The 19397-nt window shown below is 45.2% G+C and overlaps 1 protein-coding gene across 1 annotated transcript in view; it reads right to left on the bottom strand.

Annotated features, from left to right (window-relative positions):
- Positions 1 to 1310: 1310 nt before the first annotated feature.
- Positions 1311 to 19397, bottom strand: part of SUPT3H (SPT3 homolog, SAGA and STAGA complex component) — a 559042-nt gene continuing 540955 nt past the window's right edge. Inside the window, exon 14 of the mRNA XM_032802086.2 lies at positions 1311 to 1415. Coding sequence (XP_032657977.2) covers positions 1389 to 1415 — 27 coding nt within the window. The 3' untranslated portion in view covers positions 1311 to 1388. The remainder of the gene's footprint in view (positions 1416 to 19397) is intronic.

Genomic DNA, 19397 nt, shown 5'->3' on the forward strand with positions numbered 1-19397 from the left:
CAGCCCTGAGCCTCCTCCTGCAGCCCAAACTCCTCATCCCCAGCTCCACTCTAGAGTCCACATCCCCAGCCAGAGCCCACATCACCTGCCCAGTGAAAGTGAGAGAGGGTCGGGGGAGAGGGAGCAATGGAGGGAGGGAGGATGGAGCAGAAGCAAAGTAGTCTGCCAAACCAGGTACGTTTCTAAAACTCTTTAACCTCTGGAGAGGGAGGAAAGAAGCCAACAAAACATGATCATATTACATGTACTGAGGAAGGTAAGACGAATGTAAGGGACAGGGCAAGAGCAAAAGCAGCAATGGCCAACAGTCTGGAGTATCGCCAGGACCAGTGATAATTGCTGTAAGAGCATTTGTGATGAATGGCTCAGCCAGGACATGAGGAGCTGGCACTCCCTTTCTATTATTAGGCCAAGAAATTTGAAGAGGAAGGGTGGTCCAGCGGTTCTGACACTCGCTGATGACTTGGGAAATTGGGGGTCAGTCCCCTGCTCTAGCCCAGACTACTTATGTGACCATAGATGCTTATGGCATGTCCTGCTTGCTGCACCATAAGTGCGAATGCAGACATCAATGAGCACTTGTGGAAATTTGAATCAACTGCAGCAGGGTCCACATGGACAGTTGGTGCACGGCATGCTGGATCGTGGAAGATTTGCACCCCAGCTCCGTACACAGCGTGTGTTCAGGTGGACATACCCTCAGTCTCTCTCTTTGCTTCAGTTCCCCATCTGTAAAATGGAACAATAGCCCATCCCCTAACTCACAGGGAGGTTGTGAGAATAAAGACCAGAAGGTGCCCAGATACCATGGTCATGGGAGTCATGTAAGTACCTGAGATAGGGGTTTTATAATTTCACTTTAGGGACAAGTAGCATTTTCCCCCTGGCCAGGAAGACTCCCTAGATGGGAGGTAGAGAAAAGGGAAGTTCTAACATATCCTATCCACTGTGGATTGGGTAGTGATCTGAGAGGCAGCACAGCTCAGTGGCCAGGCACAGAACTGAGGACTCAGGAGATTTGGGCTCTATTCCCAGACGCTGCCACTGACCTGCTTCATGACTCTGTCTCCCTTTCCACCCTTTCAAAGTCTCTTTCATTTAGTCTGTTAGCTCCTGGAGGTAAAGACGGTCTCTTACAATCCGCCTGTACAGCGCCCAGCACACAGGGGTTGTGCTCTCGCTTGTGACTTCCAGGTGCTGCTGTCATATAAATAATCAGCTGCTGATCTGTTCTGATGTGGCAGCACACACAGTCTGTGCTCACATTTCCAGAACTAATGAGGGGGCACTAGTTTCCCTTCAACAGTCAGACTTTGTGGGATTTTTATCTCTTCTGGGTAATTTTTCTCACCCCTTTCACTTCATCACTGATCTCTCCATCCCTTGAGTCAGGTTTCTGGTTGCATTACTGAGCTCTGCAAAACAAGTCAGGAATATGTAGATTAAGAGCAAGTGATATAGACAACATATGTCATCACTGACCTCTCCCGTGGGAGGCACATGGCACACTTTGGAGAAGTAAGTAGCAGAGGGGTTGTTTTCGGTGAGAGTAATAGCAGCTTTTTGGCTTCTTGTATAGGGTCACCAGACGTTTGGGTTTTCCCGGACACCTCTTTTTGGTCCACCCACCTCCATCTGGGTGGATTTTTCAAATAAGAGGAAATGTTCGGGATTTTTCCTTGTGGAACAGATGGTGCAGCTCAGAAAGAGCTGTCTCCATGCCACAAATGGTCCTTCCTCTGCATCCGCAGCTGCTACATTCCACCCACCCCTTCCCATCAGGTAAGCGGAGTCACTAAGCACTTCTCAGCTGGACCACCTCCCCCCCTGCAGGGCCTCAGAACCTAGATGGGAGGGGTGACGGGACCAGGCCCTAGCTCCCCGCACTAGGGAGGGGGAAAGGCCAGCAGGGAGGTGCTGACTGATGGGCTGGCGCTGCTTCCTGGGCCTGCACCAGCCACCCTGCTGCCATGACAGGGAACACAAGACTGCCCCCCACCTCGAGACTGAGGATGACGGTACCCGCTCGAGTACCCCCAAGTAGGCCCTTTTCAGCCCCCCACAAAATTCACTCCCATCCCAGTACACACACACCCCTCCAGCACCTCCCAACTACTCCCACCGAGTACACACACACCCCTCCAGCATCCCCCAAACACTACCACCCAGTACACAAACACCCCTCCAGCACTCCCCCAAACATTCCCACCCAGGCCACACAGTTCCAGCACCCTTCAAATATCCCCACCCAGCGCACACATCCCTCCATCACCCCCCAAATGCCCCCTTCCATCCAGCACATGCACACCGCTCCACCACCACCCCAAACACCCACTTCCATCCCAGCACACACACTCCTCCAGCACTCTCCAAATATTCCCTCCCATCCCAGTACACACACCCCTCCAGCATCCCCCCAAATAGCACCTCTTATCCCAGTGTACACACATACACACCTACCTCTCCAGCACACCCTAACTGTACCCCCTTCAGCTCACCCTTCCCTTCGCAGTGTCCTCTCTCTGGGAATTTGAAATGTGGTAACCCTAGTCTTGTATAAATCCAAAAAATGCCCCCCAATGAAACAAGTGAGCAATGCACAAGTCTCTGAGGCACCCCACATGCAAACAACACGAGGCATTGGGCCTGATTCCCATGTAAACTAAGACTGCCTCCCCCCATCGCCCCTGACGTCACTCTGGCAGCGTAAACAGGCCTTGAAGTGGGTACAGATTATGCCAGAGCAGAGTAAAGGGGCCTTAGTGTAAATGAGAACCAGGCCCACTGGTTTCTAGGTTATAATTAGAGAAAATATTCACATATGGTGAATTCTGCCTGACTCTGAGAGGGGTGCATTGTCAGGGGGAGGGGGAAAGTTGGGAAGACACTAAAGAGCATCATTCCCCAACTTGCAGCCCACATAATAACCTGGGAGAATTCGAGTGCCTGTGCTCAGGGGAGCGGAGGAACTGACATGCTTATTAAAAAATCAGCACTATACAATATCAAGAAAGCCCATGTTAAATGGACTGAGAACTGGCTAACTCACTGATCTCAAAAAGTCATTGCCAAGAGGCAATGGTGACATTTCTAGAGGGATTTGATTTGACATGACTCGGTACTAGGCCAACACTACTCAACATTTTAATCAATGATCTTAAAGTGAATATAAAATCATTGCTGATAATATTTTGTGGATGATACAAAGACTGGCAGAGTAGCAAATAAAGATGAGGCAAAGGCCATGATACGGATCAAACTAGATTCCTAGGTAAACTGGGCCCATTCATATAAAATATATTTTAATTCTGTCAAATGCAAAGTTATGCCTTTAGGAACAAAGAACGCAGGCCCAGCCGGGAAAATGGGGAACTATATCCTGGAAAGTAGTGAGCTGGACAAAGATTTAGAGGTCAGAGTGGACAAGACATTCAACATGCATGCCTAGTGCGATGCTGTGGTAAAAAGGGTTAATGACATCTTTGGATGCATAAAGGGGGAGGTAGTGGATAGGAGCAGGGAGGGGATTTTTACCTCTGTATAGGGCCCCACTGAGACTTGTACTGAAATACTCCGTCCCGCTCTGGTGGCCACATATGAAAAAGGATGTTGATAAACTGCAGAGAGTTCAGAGAAGAGCCAAGAGAATGATTCAAGGACAATACAATATGCCTTATTAGTGATAAGCTGAATAGACAAAGCTCTTTGAGTCTATCAGAAAGAAGATGGAGAGGTAACATGATGGTTGTGTACAAGGGGAGAAAAGTACCAGATACCAAATTGTGCTTTAATTGTGGGGGAGAAAGGCATAACAAGAACTAATATCTGGAAGCTGAAGCCAAATTCAAATGTGAAAGAAGGCACACATTTTCAACAGGGAGGGTGATGAAACTTTGGAACAAACTACCAAGCGTAGAGGTGGGTTTTCTATCAATGATGCCCTCAAGTCAAGACTGTGCCCTTCTGGAAGTTTGGATTTAGCCAAACACAAGTTGTTGGGCTCACTACAAGGGTAGCTGGGTGAAATTTAATGGCTTGTTATATACAAGAGGTCAGACTAGCTACTCTAATAATTCCTATTGGCTTAAGCTCTATTAATTTATTTACTCTCCCAGGGGTGCGCTGTGTCCCAAAGGGAAAGAGATTAGGCAGAGTCCTGGCTTCAGCCTCTCCTCACGCTGGTAATCATCCACCAACAAGAGTTAAGATACAGTTAATGTTCCATTGATTTATCAATTAACTAATCATGATAAAAAATAAAACATCCCAGTTAGAAAAATGCTTGATAAGGTAGACAGGCACAGTTATGGCCCTGCTAACAACACTCACTCTGAACCCATGTGGTGGGGTTAGTACCTCGACAGCCCCTTTAGTCAAGGGGGTGGAAGGTAACACAGCCTCTCTACACCGAAGTGCAAATTCTAAACCCCACTGTAGTTAGCACAGTGTGCCCCAAGGGCCAGAGATCATCTACTTCCCCTTCTCTAGGGGGATAATGCAGCCTAGCAGCCAGAGCTCACACAATGCTCCCCTAGGGCAGTGCGGCCCAATGGCCAGAGTCCATCTAATTCCCCTCCTCCGGTGGGGTAATGCAGCCTAGTGGCCTGAGTCCATACCATTGCCCTAGGGGTCAGGGCTATGTGGTCTAGTGGCCAGAGTCAAAGAAGTAGGCCACCACTTAGGAGTGGGTGGCAGCAGAGGTGGTAGGGGAACCTAGCCCCTCCCTCTCCACCAGGTCCCGGCCCAGGGCCCTGTCAGTGGTGAGCGTGGTCACCACCCAGTCAGGGGGGATCCTTTCACAACATGCTGACCTGCATGTGCGAGGTACCACTCACTCCACCCCCCCGGGCCACTTCCTACCATGTGTCCTGAAGCCGGGGTCCATTCGTCATCAGGGTCTCCACGCTCCTTGGCGCAGGTGACTTGTTGGGACTCTGACTCCTGTTGACTAGCTGTGGGCCACCGGTCTCTGGTCTGCGCCTCAGGCTCTCTGGTTTCTGAAGTCAGGAGCTGAAGTGGCTCCGGGGCTGGAGCCTCCACTGAGTGTCCTTCTTCCCCAGCAGTCCACCCTGATTGAGCACCTCTACAGGCTTTTATACCTGACTTCCAGTTGGAGCATGCCCAGCAGAGCCTCAAGGGAGGGGCTTCTTCTGCTAGGAGGGAAGGATTAACCCCCACCATACCAGTGCAGGGCCAGTCCATCCCCTTCACACCTCATCTATCCACCACTATCCCCTTTACAACAAACCAGTGGACTGCAAAAAAATATTAATTGGCAGTAGGAAGGAAGAGAGACAACGTGGATGAGGTAATATTTTTATTGGACCAACTAGTAGTGAAAGAGACAAGCTTCTGAGCTGCACAGAGCTCTTCTTCAGGAAGCAAAGCACTCAGACTGACCACATAGCAACGCAAAACCATCTCCCCCCTTTTGCACATAGTTCCACTATCTAATCCAAGGGCCTGCACAAACCCTTTGCAGAACAACATGCCTCCTCTGGGTCTCTTTGTGCATTAAACCCCACAGCCTTCATGCCAGCCTTTCCATAACCAACACAACATATATCTGCCACCTTGCAAACTGCAGCAGGGCAATAGCGCCCCACAGTAATTCTTGTATTCACTGCATGATAGGCTTTATACAAAACAATACAAGGGGCTTATGATTTAGGGTGACCAGATGTCCTGATTTTATAGGGACAGTCCCAATTTTTGGGTCTTTTTTTTACATAGACTCCTATTACTCCCCCCGTCACAATTTTTGACATTTGCTGTCTGGTCACCCTATCATGATTACACCCATATAGCCCCAAGAACTAACACCCTCCAGGAATAACTATATCTATAGTAATGACCTGTGACAAAATATCAGGTACTTGTGTCTATAAGCAAATCATAGCTGTGCTTCAGAAGGGCATGGGGTCATGGTAATAGAAGCTTAAATATTTCAATACTTTCAAATGTTTAGGTTTTAAAACATTAACCTTAACTTAAAATGTCTTGGGGTTCAAACACTTGCTAAGGTTATCTTTGTGTGGGTTTTCTGAAGGGGGGAAATAATTAAGCATCACTACGCCGAATCAGACATGGAACTATTATTATAACCATTTCACAGCCCAGGGACAGGGAGGTTAAGCCATGACAAGAACCCAGAATTCTGACTCCTAGTCACCTGCTCTAACCACTCTGATCTATAGAGGTAGAATGCTAATAAATAAGTGCCCTATTCCAATTGTATTCTTCAGTCTGTGGTACGCGGCCGGTCACACTAAACTATCTTAACAGTCCTGTCTGGCCTTAGAATCCATGAAACCTATTTTTGAACCATAAGGCAGTTTTCAACAACATGCACTGACTTGGATTAACAATTCTGCAAGATTAAAAACAACACAAGCCGAACCAAGGGGCAGTATGTGCAACAGACCCAGAAACGCAGAGCTGACAATGGCAAGGTTTGCTCTACGCAAAGGCTGGATGGTGCCTTAGCTCTGTAGTTCAGATAGACTCCTCCCACCACCACCCTGCTTGGAACAGTCCATTGTGTCCAGAATCATTTGAGCTGGGATTACCATTGAAAACCAATGAGAATTAGGCACCTACCTCCTTTTAAGCTCAGCTGCTACCTCTCATTTATATCTCAGATATTATCTAAGCGCCATTATCAAGAAGCCAGCTTTTGAAAACACAAAAACCAATGTAGGATAAGTGCCATAAAACAGCTCTGCTTTTTCTGATCTTGATTTTGCTTATTTTGAAGTTAAGCGTATCCATAAATATGTTCTATGCTCCCTTGAGGTAAGGCTCATAAGAGATATTAAAAAAAAAAAAAAACAAGAATTCTTTGGCAGCAATTACCATCTCAGATAACCTGCCTGGGGTTCGGAAAGCGTGCCAACAATCTGTGCAGAAATAGCTTTCATTTGGGCTGTTTATTTTCATATGCTTTGTCTGCCACTTTACTGCTGTGGTGGGGGTATTTAACTGTCAGCTTCCATTAAACACTTTGTCAGCTGTTCCCACTCCAGGCAGAAACCAAAATTATTGTTCATCTCCCAATATTCATTCAAGTTGACCCACTGGCAGGAAGCAAGAGGGACAGCAAAGGAAAATATCCATGGGCCAAATAATGAGCTTTGATTGGGCTCCTTAGTTCCCACACTCATCCAGTCCCCCTGCTTCCCCTCCTCTCCATGCACACCTGACGTTAATTTCAAATGCACAGCAGCTTCAAGGCAGTCACTTTATTGTATAACACAGTGTGGCTAAGTGAGCTACTTTGAGTAGCTTGAAGACTTCAAATGGCCTGGAAGAAAACAGTGTACAGTATAGTGGTTTCACATTAGTTTCAAGCAATGAAGCTATTTAATCATAATGTGATCTGTCCCTTCCTGAACTAGGGCAATAATAACCAAAATACATTAGAGCTGCTAAATCATGGGCTTGGAACTAGTGAAATTTTTCAGATGAATAGTTTATTCAACAAAAAAAATTCAGTTTTAGTTGACCTGAAACTATTCATAATTTTGGCATGAATAATTTTAACCATTGACATAATGGCCCAGGAAAGAGTGGAAAGAGCCAAGGGTGTCACTGCTAAAAAAGATAAAAATAAAAAAAATAAATAATTGGAGATACACCTATCTCCTAGAACTGGAAGGGACCTTGAAAGGTCATTGAGTCCAGCCCCCTGCCTTCACTAGCAGGACCAAGTACTGATTTTTGCCACAGATCCCTAAGTGGCCCCCCCAAGGATTGAACTCACAACACTGGGTTTAGAGCAGGCCAATGCTCAAACCACTGACCCCCGCCACCCTTTATAAACTTTAGGCCGGTGCTTAGGGCACTCATCTGGGATATGGGAGACACTCCCCCTCCCCTCCAGGTTCAAATCCAAGCTCTGGAAGAGATCCAGAAGGGACCTTTTTGATTCACCAAAAGTTCCAACACATTTCAGATTTGGTGCAACTGAAGCAGATTTTTTTTTCTACCTACTACCAAACTGAAACATCAGTAATTCACTCAGCTGTACTTGGAACTTATATTTTAGAAGATTCCCCCCTCCTTTTAAAGAGTTATAGTAGGATTTCTTTTTTATAAACAGACGTGGGACTGTAAAGTCTTAGCCCCTAGATTGTAACGCTCTCGCCTGAAATGCAATGAAAGCCCTTAGGGACAAAAACAAACAATTCTATACAGCAGGATCTCTTATCCTCTGTCATCGCTCTTCTTCCTAAAGACAAATCTTTCAGTCTCACTGTATTTGCTCCCACTCATACTTGTACTCCTAGAGCTTTGAATGAAAGTTTTGAAGCCTTCCAAGTAGCTTGTAAGCCAGAGCCCAGTTTTAATTCAAATTTGTCCTCCCATTCAGATTTTGGGAAGTGGAATGATTAATTGATTTCCATCATCGTTCTCCCCATAAGTCACAAGCTGAGCCTCTATTTCAAGTTTCCATGGACAAAGATTTCATTATACAAAGCCATAATTTTTAACCAGAGCTGTGCAATGATTTCAGTCTTCAACCTGAATTAGGCCCATATGTTTTAGTCAAATGTGGTGAGTGCAAGTTGGGGGGAAAGTTGTGGTGGGGGAACAGGTCTATTTCAGTGGCTGAATAAACTTCCACCCACATCAGAGCACAAAGGGGCTCTGATTTGGTCATCTGAACCCTTATCTAAACAAAATAAATCAAAAATACAATTTTCCACTTGACACTGAAGGATTTGCTATCTCAGCCGAAAAGCAATTTTAAACACTCCCAAGGTGAGTGAGGCTGAACTCCTGCAAGAGGTTTTGACTTCTGAGATGGTATCGCTGGATCCCCAACCTCTCATGCCAAGTTGTCATGATGATTGCTGCTACAATAGCACCTGCTAAAGGATCCAACCGAGATCGGAGGCTCTTTGTGCTCGGTGCTATACAAACACATAGGAAGAGACAGGTGCTTCCCCAAAGAGTTCACCATCTAAACAGAAAAAGCAGACAAATGGAGTACTACATTTTAGAGATGGAGAGCTCAGGTAGAGAGAGACTAAGTATTGACCAGGCTTATACACAGTCTGTGGTAGAACAGAGAATTGGAGCCAGGTTTCCTGAAACTCACTACAGATCCTTAAGCACAAGATCAACTTTACTCTGAAGACCATCCTCATCATTCTTTGTTCACACAATGAACACAAATTCCCATTGCTGCAGCTCAGAGTGTAAAATCTCCTCACGGCTCCCTCTTCCTCCCGCAATATTTACACTTAAAGCATGGTGAAACTGTTAGTCTGTGCTCAAATTAGTATCTGATAGGACCAGATCCACCATTACCCCATGATGGAATTCCACTAGTCAGTACGAAAATGGGAGCGATTGTTTAAATAGAGATATGACGCTGTTGTGCATTTGGGAGAGGAAGGGGAAGGTTATTAATACAGCCGAGCAACTAACTGGTATTTGAGTTTGGTGGCCAAACCAAAAAATCCAGGGAGAAAAAAACAGTTTATTTTGAACTACAATTGATTTTTCCCCTCCAAAACAAAAAAGAAAACTATATCATTGAGGTAAAATGAAACATTTCAAATATCATTTCAAAAATACAGGCCTTAACTGATGACCCAGACCAGAAGTGTGCATGTATGGGGGGGGAACTGGCTCCTGAAACGTGGCCCTGTCCCTGCACTGCCCTTCCTTAAGGCTCTGACCCCACACTTCCCTTTCATCCTGATGCCTGGCCCAGCCTCTAGCTAACTTCACTTCAGTTATTGATACTGACATCAACTCCAGTGGCCCTGAGCCTTTCCTGGGCAAAGGCTGGTGAGACAGATGCCAGAGGGGACATGAGTTCTCAGTAGCCGGAGAATTTGGGGGAATCTCAGAGATTCAGAAATGTGGGCGATGGGGAGATGACACCCTTCATAGATAGTTTCTGAAAATAAATTTCTGGCCTGTGCTTTCCTGGCTACAGAACTCTTCATGGGTCTTAAAGTAAAGAAATTCAAGGGTGAAAGGCTTCTTCCTGCCTTGGAAGTTAGAGCTAGGCCCAAGATGCTAAGTTCATCTCCAGACTTATGCTTCTGGGATGTTCTGCTCTGGGGACTTGGTTCATTCCACTACAGAGATGCACCTGAGCTGCAAGGTTCAGAAGTGGAGCTGCACTTCTTGAAAGTTCCTGGACATCTGGGCCTGGGGATTCTGATCAGACTCTAGGGGAGACATTATCTTCTCTGTATTTGTTTCAGACCTTGCTTAATTCAGATCTGAACACTGAAGCGAATCCCCACACAGCCCTAGAGTTCAGCAGCACCACCTGCTCAGATTTTGCAGCAAGGCCTGCTTCTACTTGTCTGTAAGTCCAAAGAGATGGACTCAGTCAGCCCTTTCAGTTCAGGGGGATGACCTCGCAGGACTAATCTCAGCAGAGCCATATTTTCAGCTCTGGCACTGGTGCATAGAGACATAATCTTGCCTATGCCCTTCACTGAGGAACTCTCTTCCACAAGCTCATTCCTGGCTTAGCTGGCGAAGCTGGATTTGGCAATATTAGGTATTCACAGTTGCAACATGAAATTACCAAAATGCAAAACATGGGAAAACATTCTGTAAATCACTTATTGGCAGGTCTCTCACCTCTTGACAAGTGCATGACTGGATACATTCAAGCCATTTGGAATTTACAAATTAGAACCTAGAAGATCTTCCTGAAGAAAGATATTTTCTGCTGGCACTAAAATAACTTTATCTGAGTTTAACATCAGTGTTAATGTTTCAGTCTTTATACTGCAAGTTTGCAGTCTGCAAATCAAAATTTCATTTCACCTTCTAGCTGTACAGGAGTTCTATTGTTTTTAACAAAAGTCATTTTTCTTTTAAATGTCCCGCTTTGGCTTTTCAAAGAGAAAAATGCAAGGAGTCAGGGGATTGGCAATGGGAATGCAGAGCCTTTCCCCTCTAAGTGAAAGGATTGTACATTTAATGGAAGTGCATAGACCTAAACTGAGTAAACACATTTGTATTACTATAGTCCCCTGCCCTTCATTCCCTCGTCAGTCCCCATTATTCAGCTGGTTGGGAGAAAGGATGTTCTATTGAGAGGAAGGATGGTTTTGTGGTTAAGGCACTGGACTGGGATTCGGAGATCTGGGTTTAATTCCTGTGTGACCTTGGGCAAGTCACTCCATCTCTCTCTGTGCCTCAGTTCCCCATCTGTGAATTGAAGATAATTACACTTTTCTTCTCCAATCCTTTCTCTCTCATGTCTAGTGACAATATAAACTCCTTAGGGTAAGAATTACCTTTCTCTCTCACGTCTAGTGACAATATAAACTCTTTGGGGGTAAGAACATATCGTCTGTATTTACATATTCTGTAAATTGGGGAGCAGCTTTTTTGTTTCTGATGCTTTTCCTCACAATCATTGCATGATAAATATTAGACAATTTAATTACTGAATAATCATTTTAAAAAGGTCCCATCTAGGAGCGCAGCGAGTGGATTTGAATATCCAGGCCACTACAAAGGAAGAGAAAGGCATGACAGTCTGTTGAAAGTGGATGGAAGAGGCACATTTACTGTTTCAGAGTTTGCCCCTAACTGATTGGTGACAGCAGTGAAGGAAGAAGATTTAGATTTAGGCCCTGGCATTAAAGCAGAAATGAGTAACGGCAACAGCCTATCTATGTAGCATCTTTCATCCTGAAGGATTCCAAAGTGCTTTACAAACTTAGGCCTCATTCCTGCAATTAATTCTACATGTGAAGACTTCAACATATGGCTCCCCCTGGATGCAGCAGTTCACCCATCCAGAACAAATTGCATGATCAGGATCTTAAACTAATCCAAAACTACAGCGACACATCAGTTCACCAACATGGGGTGGTGGTGGGCAGATCATGGCAGCTGTTGAAGAGCAGAGAGCGACAACAGTTTAAGGCAAGGAGTAAAGGGGACACCAGGAAAAGCTTTCTAATGGGCCTCAGCAGGGCCTCTCAGCTGCATGCCTGCTAGCACTGGCAATGCACACTTGTTAAGCATGGACACCTACACACCAAGCAGACATGTGAAAACTCCACTACAATCATTGCATGTAAATTCTGTCACAGGAACATGCATGTATTGGAATCTGTCTCCTGATCTACAGGTGACAGTGCTGGAAGTGTGTGGCAGAAAGTAGCTCTTCGTATCCAACTGAAAATGCAATTGGGGACTTATGCCAGGAAATGTAATCAACCACATTTCAACTTGGTTGGGATGCTGACCCGTCTGCTTTCATTTACTCTCCTTACTTTTGATCTGATAATTTGCAAGTTTGGTGGAAGGCAGCATAGCACAGACTTGGGGCAAGGTCCTATTTTTCTGTTATGTCTGCTGCTCTTTCTCCTAATTCATATACTCATAGAAGATTAGGGTTGGAAGGGACCTCAGGAGGTCATCTAGTCCAACCCCCTGCTCAAAGCAGGACCAATCCCCAGATAGATTTTTACCCCAGATCCCTAAATGGCCCCCTCAAGGATTGAACTCACAACCTTGAGATTAGCAGGCCAATGCTCAAACCACTGAGCTATCCTTTCCCCTCAATTAATTGGGTCTTAAAACTTAGCCATGAGCACAGTTTTCCCTAGGGCAGAATTAGTCCACATGGTAATTTGAGAGAAATGGGAGTGGATCGGACTGCAGAAATTACAATGCCTGGAACCACCTACATAGCCATGGTACAATACATACTGTAACCCTCCAATCTAAATGCACCTGGTCGCTACTAACTCTTAATACTTGAGTTTGCTTGTTTATTTTCTTAAAGCCTAGGAAGATGGTTTAAAATTAAGGACACACATTAGTCAAACATCTACATAGAGCTAGATGTTTTCTTGCCATTGCTGTAACCCAGTGGTCCCCAAACTGTGGAGTGCACCCCCCCCTCAGGGGGCACAGAGGAACATTCCAGGCGGATGCAGTGGGGCCTGGGCCAGCCCCCATGAGGGGTGGAGAGGGAATGACATCCAGCTCCGCTCTGCCCCCAGCTCCTTTCCAACCCTGCCCCTAGCCCCAGTCACAGCTCAGGCCCCAGCCACAGCCCCACTTCCAGGACTGGCTCCACTCGCAGCTGCGACCCCAGCTGCAGGCCGGCTCTGACTCCTGGTCTTGTCCTCGCCTCCCGGCCCTGGCTGTGGCTTCACTCCTGGCCACTGTCCCAGCCGCAGCTCCAATCCCAGCCTTGGTTCTTGGCTCCCGGCCCCAACCGCGGCCCCCAGCTCCCAGCCCTGAGTGTAGACCCCCGCCCGCGGCTCAGCTTCCAGCCCTGGCTCCTGACTGTGGCTCCAACCCTGCTCTCAGCCACAGCTTATGACCACAGTTCTTGGCGGGGGGAAAATAGGGAGAGCACGTACAGGTTCCATTATGGTTAAGAGGGGGGTACAATAGAAAAAGTTTGGGGACAACTGCTATAACCAGTTCTTTACTCCTTAGCCTAGAGGGAATGCCCTCTCCTTAAAACTGTTATATACTAGAGCCTCTAAATTAGCAAGTCTTTTTAGAGATTATACACAGTCAGTATCCCACAGCAGCTCCAAGTTTGTAGTGCTCATTTTGTAAAACAGTGCATGTTAGTGCTGAATTTGGTTGATGATTCTGGAGATAAAATACAAATTTATCTATAAAGCCATCAAATCCTCCCAGGGATTTCAGAATAGCGCCCCTTGGCTGCTGCAGAAATTTATTAGCTTTACCAATATTTTCTTTCTTAGTTCTGCAAACTCAGCGAGCACTGGCTATGCAGAGCCTTGAAACCACATGTTTATTTTCCTAAGCTATAAAAAGTTTATAAGGGTAGCTGGTATCCTTATGGACCACTGTGCACTGACTTGCTACTGCATTCCACGCTGATACAGAAGAGCTCTGTATTCTATACCAGAGGGAAATCCTTGTGATACAGCTGTCCACAAGCCAACAAGAATACAGACATCTTCGAAAATATATCACCGATTAAAAAGCGGATTGCTGAAATTTCACAAAGCTTCACACATGGGAAAAATAAGCCTGGATAGTGCAATGACCTTGTTCATCCCAATGAGAGCAGTGTTTTAACCAGTCTCACAACAATGGTAACAAAGAAAACACCAGCTCAACCCTACATCTCTCTGCTTTTAAATCATCACAATTTCTTCTTGGCAATTCCATACGTATTAGAGCTATAATTAAGAGGATAGTAGATAAATGCTACTCCCTCCTTCTACTTCGAGGCTCTCAGCAGACCCTGAGCTGGTGTAAACTGATGAGGCTTCAATAGAGCTATGCCAATGTACTTCAAAGGGTGCACCTGGCCCTTAGTTATTCATCTCTTAGAGGAGCAGATAGCTTCACAAGCTCACGAGGTTTGGCACAGTCAAACTACTGCTCTGGAACCAGTGATTCAAATCACATCACAGCAGATGTGAAGAGAGAGCACGATAGCTGTATATATGTAAATAGCTAGTTAATACAGACAATGGCAGTAAGTGGTGGTAAAGAATACACAACATAGTTCCTGGGTTTGTAGACCAATGAAACTTGCTTTTGTGCACAGTAAATGGCTTCTTCTGGCCACTCTTTCCATCACTTCTTAACAGTGGAATCACCCCCTTTATCCTTCTAAGGTAAATACACTCATCATCATGGACTTGCTCACATCAGGGAAGGTGGATTCGTTCACAAGACCTTAAAAGCCATGGTATGTTGAATGTATCCATCGAATGTCCCATGGTGCTTCATGTAAGTATAGGGATTTGTTCCAGTTTCCTTGGCTAGCTTTCCTCCAATCCCCTGCTGCTGGGCAGTGTGCCATGTCCCCACAGGGTTGCCATCCTTCTCTTCATGGGTGGCAATAGCCCTGCGGTGCTGTTTATATATGACTTGTAAAGCACTTTGGAAACTTTTGGGCTGAAGGGAGCTGTCATCAGTGTAAATAGGACTTGGGCCCAAATTTTCTCAGCCGGCTTCTGAAACTGCATTTCTAAGCATTCAGCAGAGGTGTGCAACTGTTTACACGCACAAAGCTCACTGTTGTTCATGTAGAGTCCTGGCCACAGGTATAAAAATTGCCTGCACTGTTTTGGAAGTTGTTTTGGAATATTTTGTTTTTAGATCTGAAGAACTGAAGAAAATTACACTCTGTTCCTATTTCCATAGTGCCATTACACTGTGACCTCCCTGACCAACTGGGTAACACTTCCAACTATTAAAGCACCCCAATTCCCTGACCTCCTCTGAGTTTTCCAACCTCTTCTGCCCTCCTCAGCACTGAAAACCCACCCCAAACTTTTCACCTTGATTGTTGTGGCTGCCTGAGTGTCTTCCCGGCTGCTAGCTCTTGACGCTATGGCTGAGTTGACAACTAGAGGATGAGTCAGTTAGCTGGGAGGCTGGAGAACATTTTAATGGGAATTTCCAGGACATGATGTACCCACACTGAGAACCATGGTACCCAATATCTGTTGTGTATTCACAGATGTTTGCAGAGATGTACTAAAACACAGAACTGGGAGAGTATTTCAATGGTCTACCAAATCATGGCTGATAAATTAGGAGCCTGACCCCACAATCCTAAGGAGTTAGTGCCATTGGTTGTCTCACATGACCTCAGTGGCTCTACTCGGACCAAGATGGTTACTCAAGTAAGCAGGAATTGCAAGTTGGAGTATACTTTTGTAGTGGAGCAAAGAAAACCCCTTTGCCTTTAATTGTGGTCTTCAGTTCTCTAAAGAACTACAGAATTTCTGGCTGGAGCAAGTCATTGCTCCCCCCAGAGCTAATCACTGCCACTCCCAGCTATTTCATTTCCCAGTTATATAGGCATAAACATCACATCTCTCAGTGAAAACACTGCTAAAGCTCAAGCAGGCCCACTCAACAGGAAGTCTGAACGTTTGGCCAATGGACCATTCTGACCAATAGAGCCCCCACAGGGCTATATTCACTCCATGAGTAGTCCCAGTGAAAGCCAGATACTGCTCAGTGCAACAGTGTGAATAGGGGTGGTAGTATCTAGCTAATAACGTATTACTCAGCTGTAAATTCTTTTCTAATTAAGGCTTTCAGTTAATGGACTCATTTTTCTCTTGCTTCATGGCATAAGGCGGCGTAGTCAACAGGCGGACGGTGGGCCAAATCCAGGCCACCAGATGCTTTTGAACAGAGGGCAACATCTTTTTATTTACTTATTATCATTATTGTTATTGCGGTGTGAAAAATATTTCTCTGGAGTCTGGATCTTGACAAAAAATAATTAACTACTCTGGCCTATGGCATTTATTGCAGTAATGTTAACCATGATCAACATGTTTGCTGCTAATACAGGTGCCATTAATAGACTCCTACTGGCATAGAGGTTTCTGCTGTAATTTGGTCACCTGATGGGACCTTGATTTGTAAAGGATGCAAATTTCCTACTGCAAAACAGAGAAAAGTAGTGCAAGCTGGTGGTATCCTGGTGCAAAGATGATTGTGTTTCACCCTTAGCAATAAAACTCCTTCTTAATTCACTCAAGGAAGGATTCTTCCCTCTTCACTCACAATGTTACCTTAGTCTGGGAGTAGCCGCAACAAAATCAATGGAACAAAAAACTACTCAACATGAATAAGGATGGAAGAATTCGACCTTCCATCACTCACTCTCTCTCTGGGCACAATTGGGAAAGGAGCTCGATCTATTTGGCTTCTTGAAGAACAGGTTGGGATGTGAGTTGATCCTGGTCTAAAAGTACCTACACTTGCAGAGGATATCTAATAGCAGAGGATTCTTTAATTCACTAGACAAAGGCATAACAAGATCTGATGGCTGGAAATTGACACTACATAAATTCAGACCAGCATATAAAGCCGAATTTTAAACAGTGAAGGCAACAAACCACTGGAACAAGTTCTCAAAGTGTGTTGTGGATTTTTTTCCACCAGAAATCTTTACATCAGGATGGTATGTCTTTCTAAATGATGTGCCCTCGCTCAGCCAGAAGTTGTGAGCTTGATGCAGGAATCAATGAGTGAATTCTATATGGACTGTGTCAGACAAGAAATCAGACTAGATGCTCTTATTCGTCCCTTCTAGCCTTAAACTCTACGAATCTCTGGAAAGCTGAGCAGTTTCAGGAGTACTTTTGTCTTCTCTCCCTCTGCCCTGCTTCCAGGCTCTCTCCTCTAGTTCCATTCTACTGGTAGTGAACTTACTGTCATAGTTGTCTGAGTGTCTGACTCTGCACAGCTCTCAAAGGGCACAACATTTAAAGAGAAAGTAACCTTCCTCCAGAGACAGCAGCTTGACTAGGGTTACATTTCAACACACGCCATCATTAATCCTTTTATCTTGTACTGGTATTTTCCCAGGATGTTATATGGTCAAGGAGAGAGATCAAAGGCAGAGAGAGGAAGGTTATTGGGTGAAGAGATATTCACAGAAAAAGGAAAATATAAAGATAAAAAAACTAAGGAGGAAATGGCTCAGACAGGGAGACAATAAAGGAAAGAAAGAGGGGACAAGGTTGGGAAGAGAGTAGAAGACCCTGTGCTGCAAACACCTTGAAGTTGAGAGTTTTGTGATTAAAGCCCAGAACGGAGAATGAGGTTCTATTCTTGCTGGACCAGACTTCCTGTGGGGCCTTGGACAAGTCACTTCACTCCTGGTGCCTCGATTTCAGCATCTGCTAAATAGGGACGACAATTGTTACCTATCTCACAGAGTGTTGTGAGGCTTACAGTTTGCAAAAATGCTTTGAGAGCATCAAAGAAAAGGTGGCTAAAGGAGCACAGAGCATTATGGTGTAGTAGCATTTACGCATCGGAGGGCTCAGGTTGCCTGTGCCAAGCAGTGGTCATGCTCCCAATACAGTGTTAGACCCAAACCCTGAGTTTATCCTAATTGCAATGCAGTGTCTTCTCTTCTGGGCTGGTTTCAGAAGGCTTGTTCCATTTATTTCAGTTTGCAGTTCTTCTCTGTTGAGGTTAATATCAATGTCATTGCGTTACCGGTTAAAAATAGCTCTCCGGTAGTAATAATAGGGGTACGGGTATAATGGGCTGTGAAAACTAACCTTCAAGTGGGCAGTTATGGGGTGAGATGGAACATAACCTGGCTTAACCAACGGTAAAGCCACAAGGGGTGGCCAGATGCACAAATTAGGCCACAGGTGGCTGCTACCAGCCCCCGGGCTCCATGGCGAGAAGAGTAGCAGACATTGATAGGGATGTTTGCTGTATATTTTTCAAGGAGGCAGATGTTTGTTTCTGTTCTTCAGAAGCATGGGAAGAGTTTGATTTTTTTCCCCAATGACCTCTGTTTATCTGAGAACCCACACTGGTAGGTGAACATGGCAAGAGTCAGAATGAAGTTGGCAAATACCTGATTTATGCCTTTTTTTTTTTAAAACCAGCATTGTAGCTCAAAATAAAGTTTAGCTAATAACATGTTTACTATAAATCTAGGCTACTTTAAAATAAGAAGGCAGCATAGACTAGCGGATAAGACACTGGACTGCAAACTGGAGGCAATTATGCCACCTATTAAGGCTTAAGAAAAGTCTTTCTAAAAATGCAGGAAACCTATTTTTTTTAATCACGTATAAACTTGAAATTTTATTTTGGTTTCAAACTCAGCTGTTTCTATTCTGAGACAAATGTGACCACTGAGGTTTTAAAGTTCATCCCTTGTGAGAAATGCACACATATACGATTTTAAACACTCCGCAAAAGTGAGCTGGAAAATCTGGGCCCAGGTCTCCTCTCTGGAGCCAGTCCTGCACTTAGCTGGAGGGGGTCATTGCTGAGTGAGGTGAGATGCCCCAGGAACTCATTTGATTAAGCTGGAGGCACTGGGCTTGTTCTCCTTTCAACAATTCTACCCCTGCTGGTCTAAGCATTCAAGAAGAGAATTCCGATTCCCACCAGGCAACTTACTGCAGGATTACATGACCCCCTGCAGCCCAGCTGGGAAAAGAAGAGCATGGGCCCAGGGCAAGTGATTCTGCTTCTCTCAGTAGCTGTGATGCACAACAACACAGCAGGGACAGCTAAACACAGAGTGGACACCATGCTGCTGAATTTTCTCTTTCATCAACAAACTCTTGCTCTTCTAATATATGCCTGAGGATCTTTACCAACACTTGAGAGAGTGGACAGCACTTTGGCTTGTAAGGTCTCATCTGAAACTTGTATGTGGTAAAGTATATGGTAAAGATAAAGGGATGGATTATTCCTTCAAGGATGTGAATATAGGACACCAGATAACAAAGCTATTCCAAAGCAGATGCTTAGAGCTTTAAGCTATACCTCTCAGGCCTGAAACCTTGGGCACTTAGGGCAGGTCTACGCTACAGCAGGGATCAACACTCTGAGATTGATCCACCGGTGGTCGATTTAGCGGGTCTAGTGAAGACCCGCCAAATCAACTG

This window comes from Chelonoidis abingdonii, chromosome 3 (genome assembly GCF_003597395.2).
Source record: "Chelonoidis abingdonii isolate Lonesome George chromosome 3, CheloAbing_2.0, whole genome shotgun sequence".
In the NCBI taxonomy this organism is placed as follows: Eukaryota; Metazoa; Chordata; order Testudines; family Testudinidae; genus Chelonoidis; species Chelonoidis abingdonii.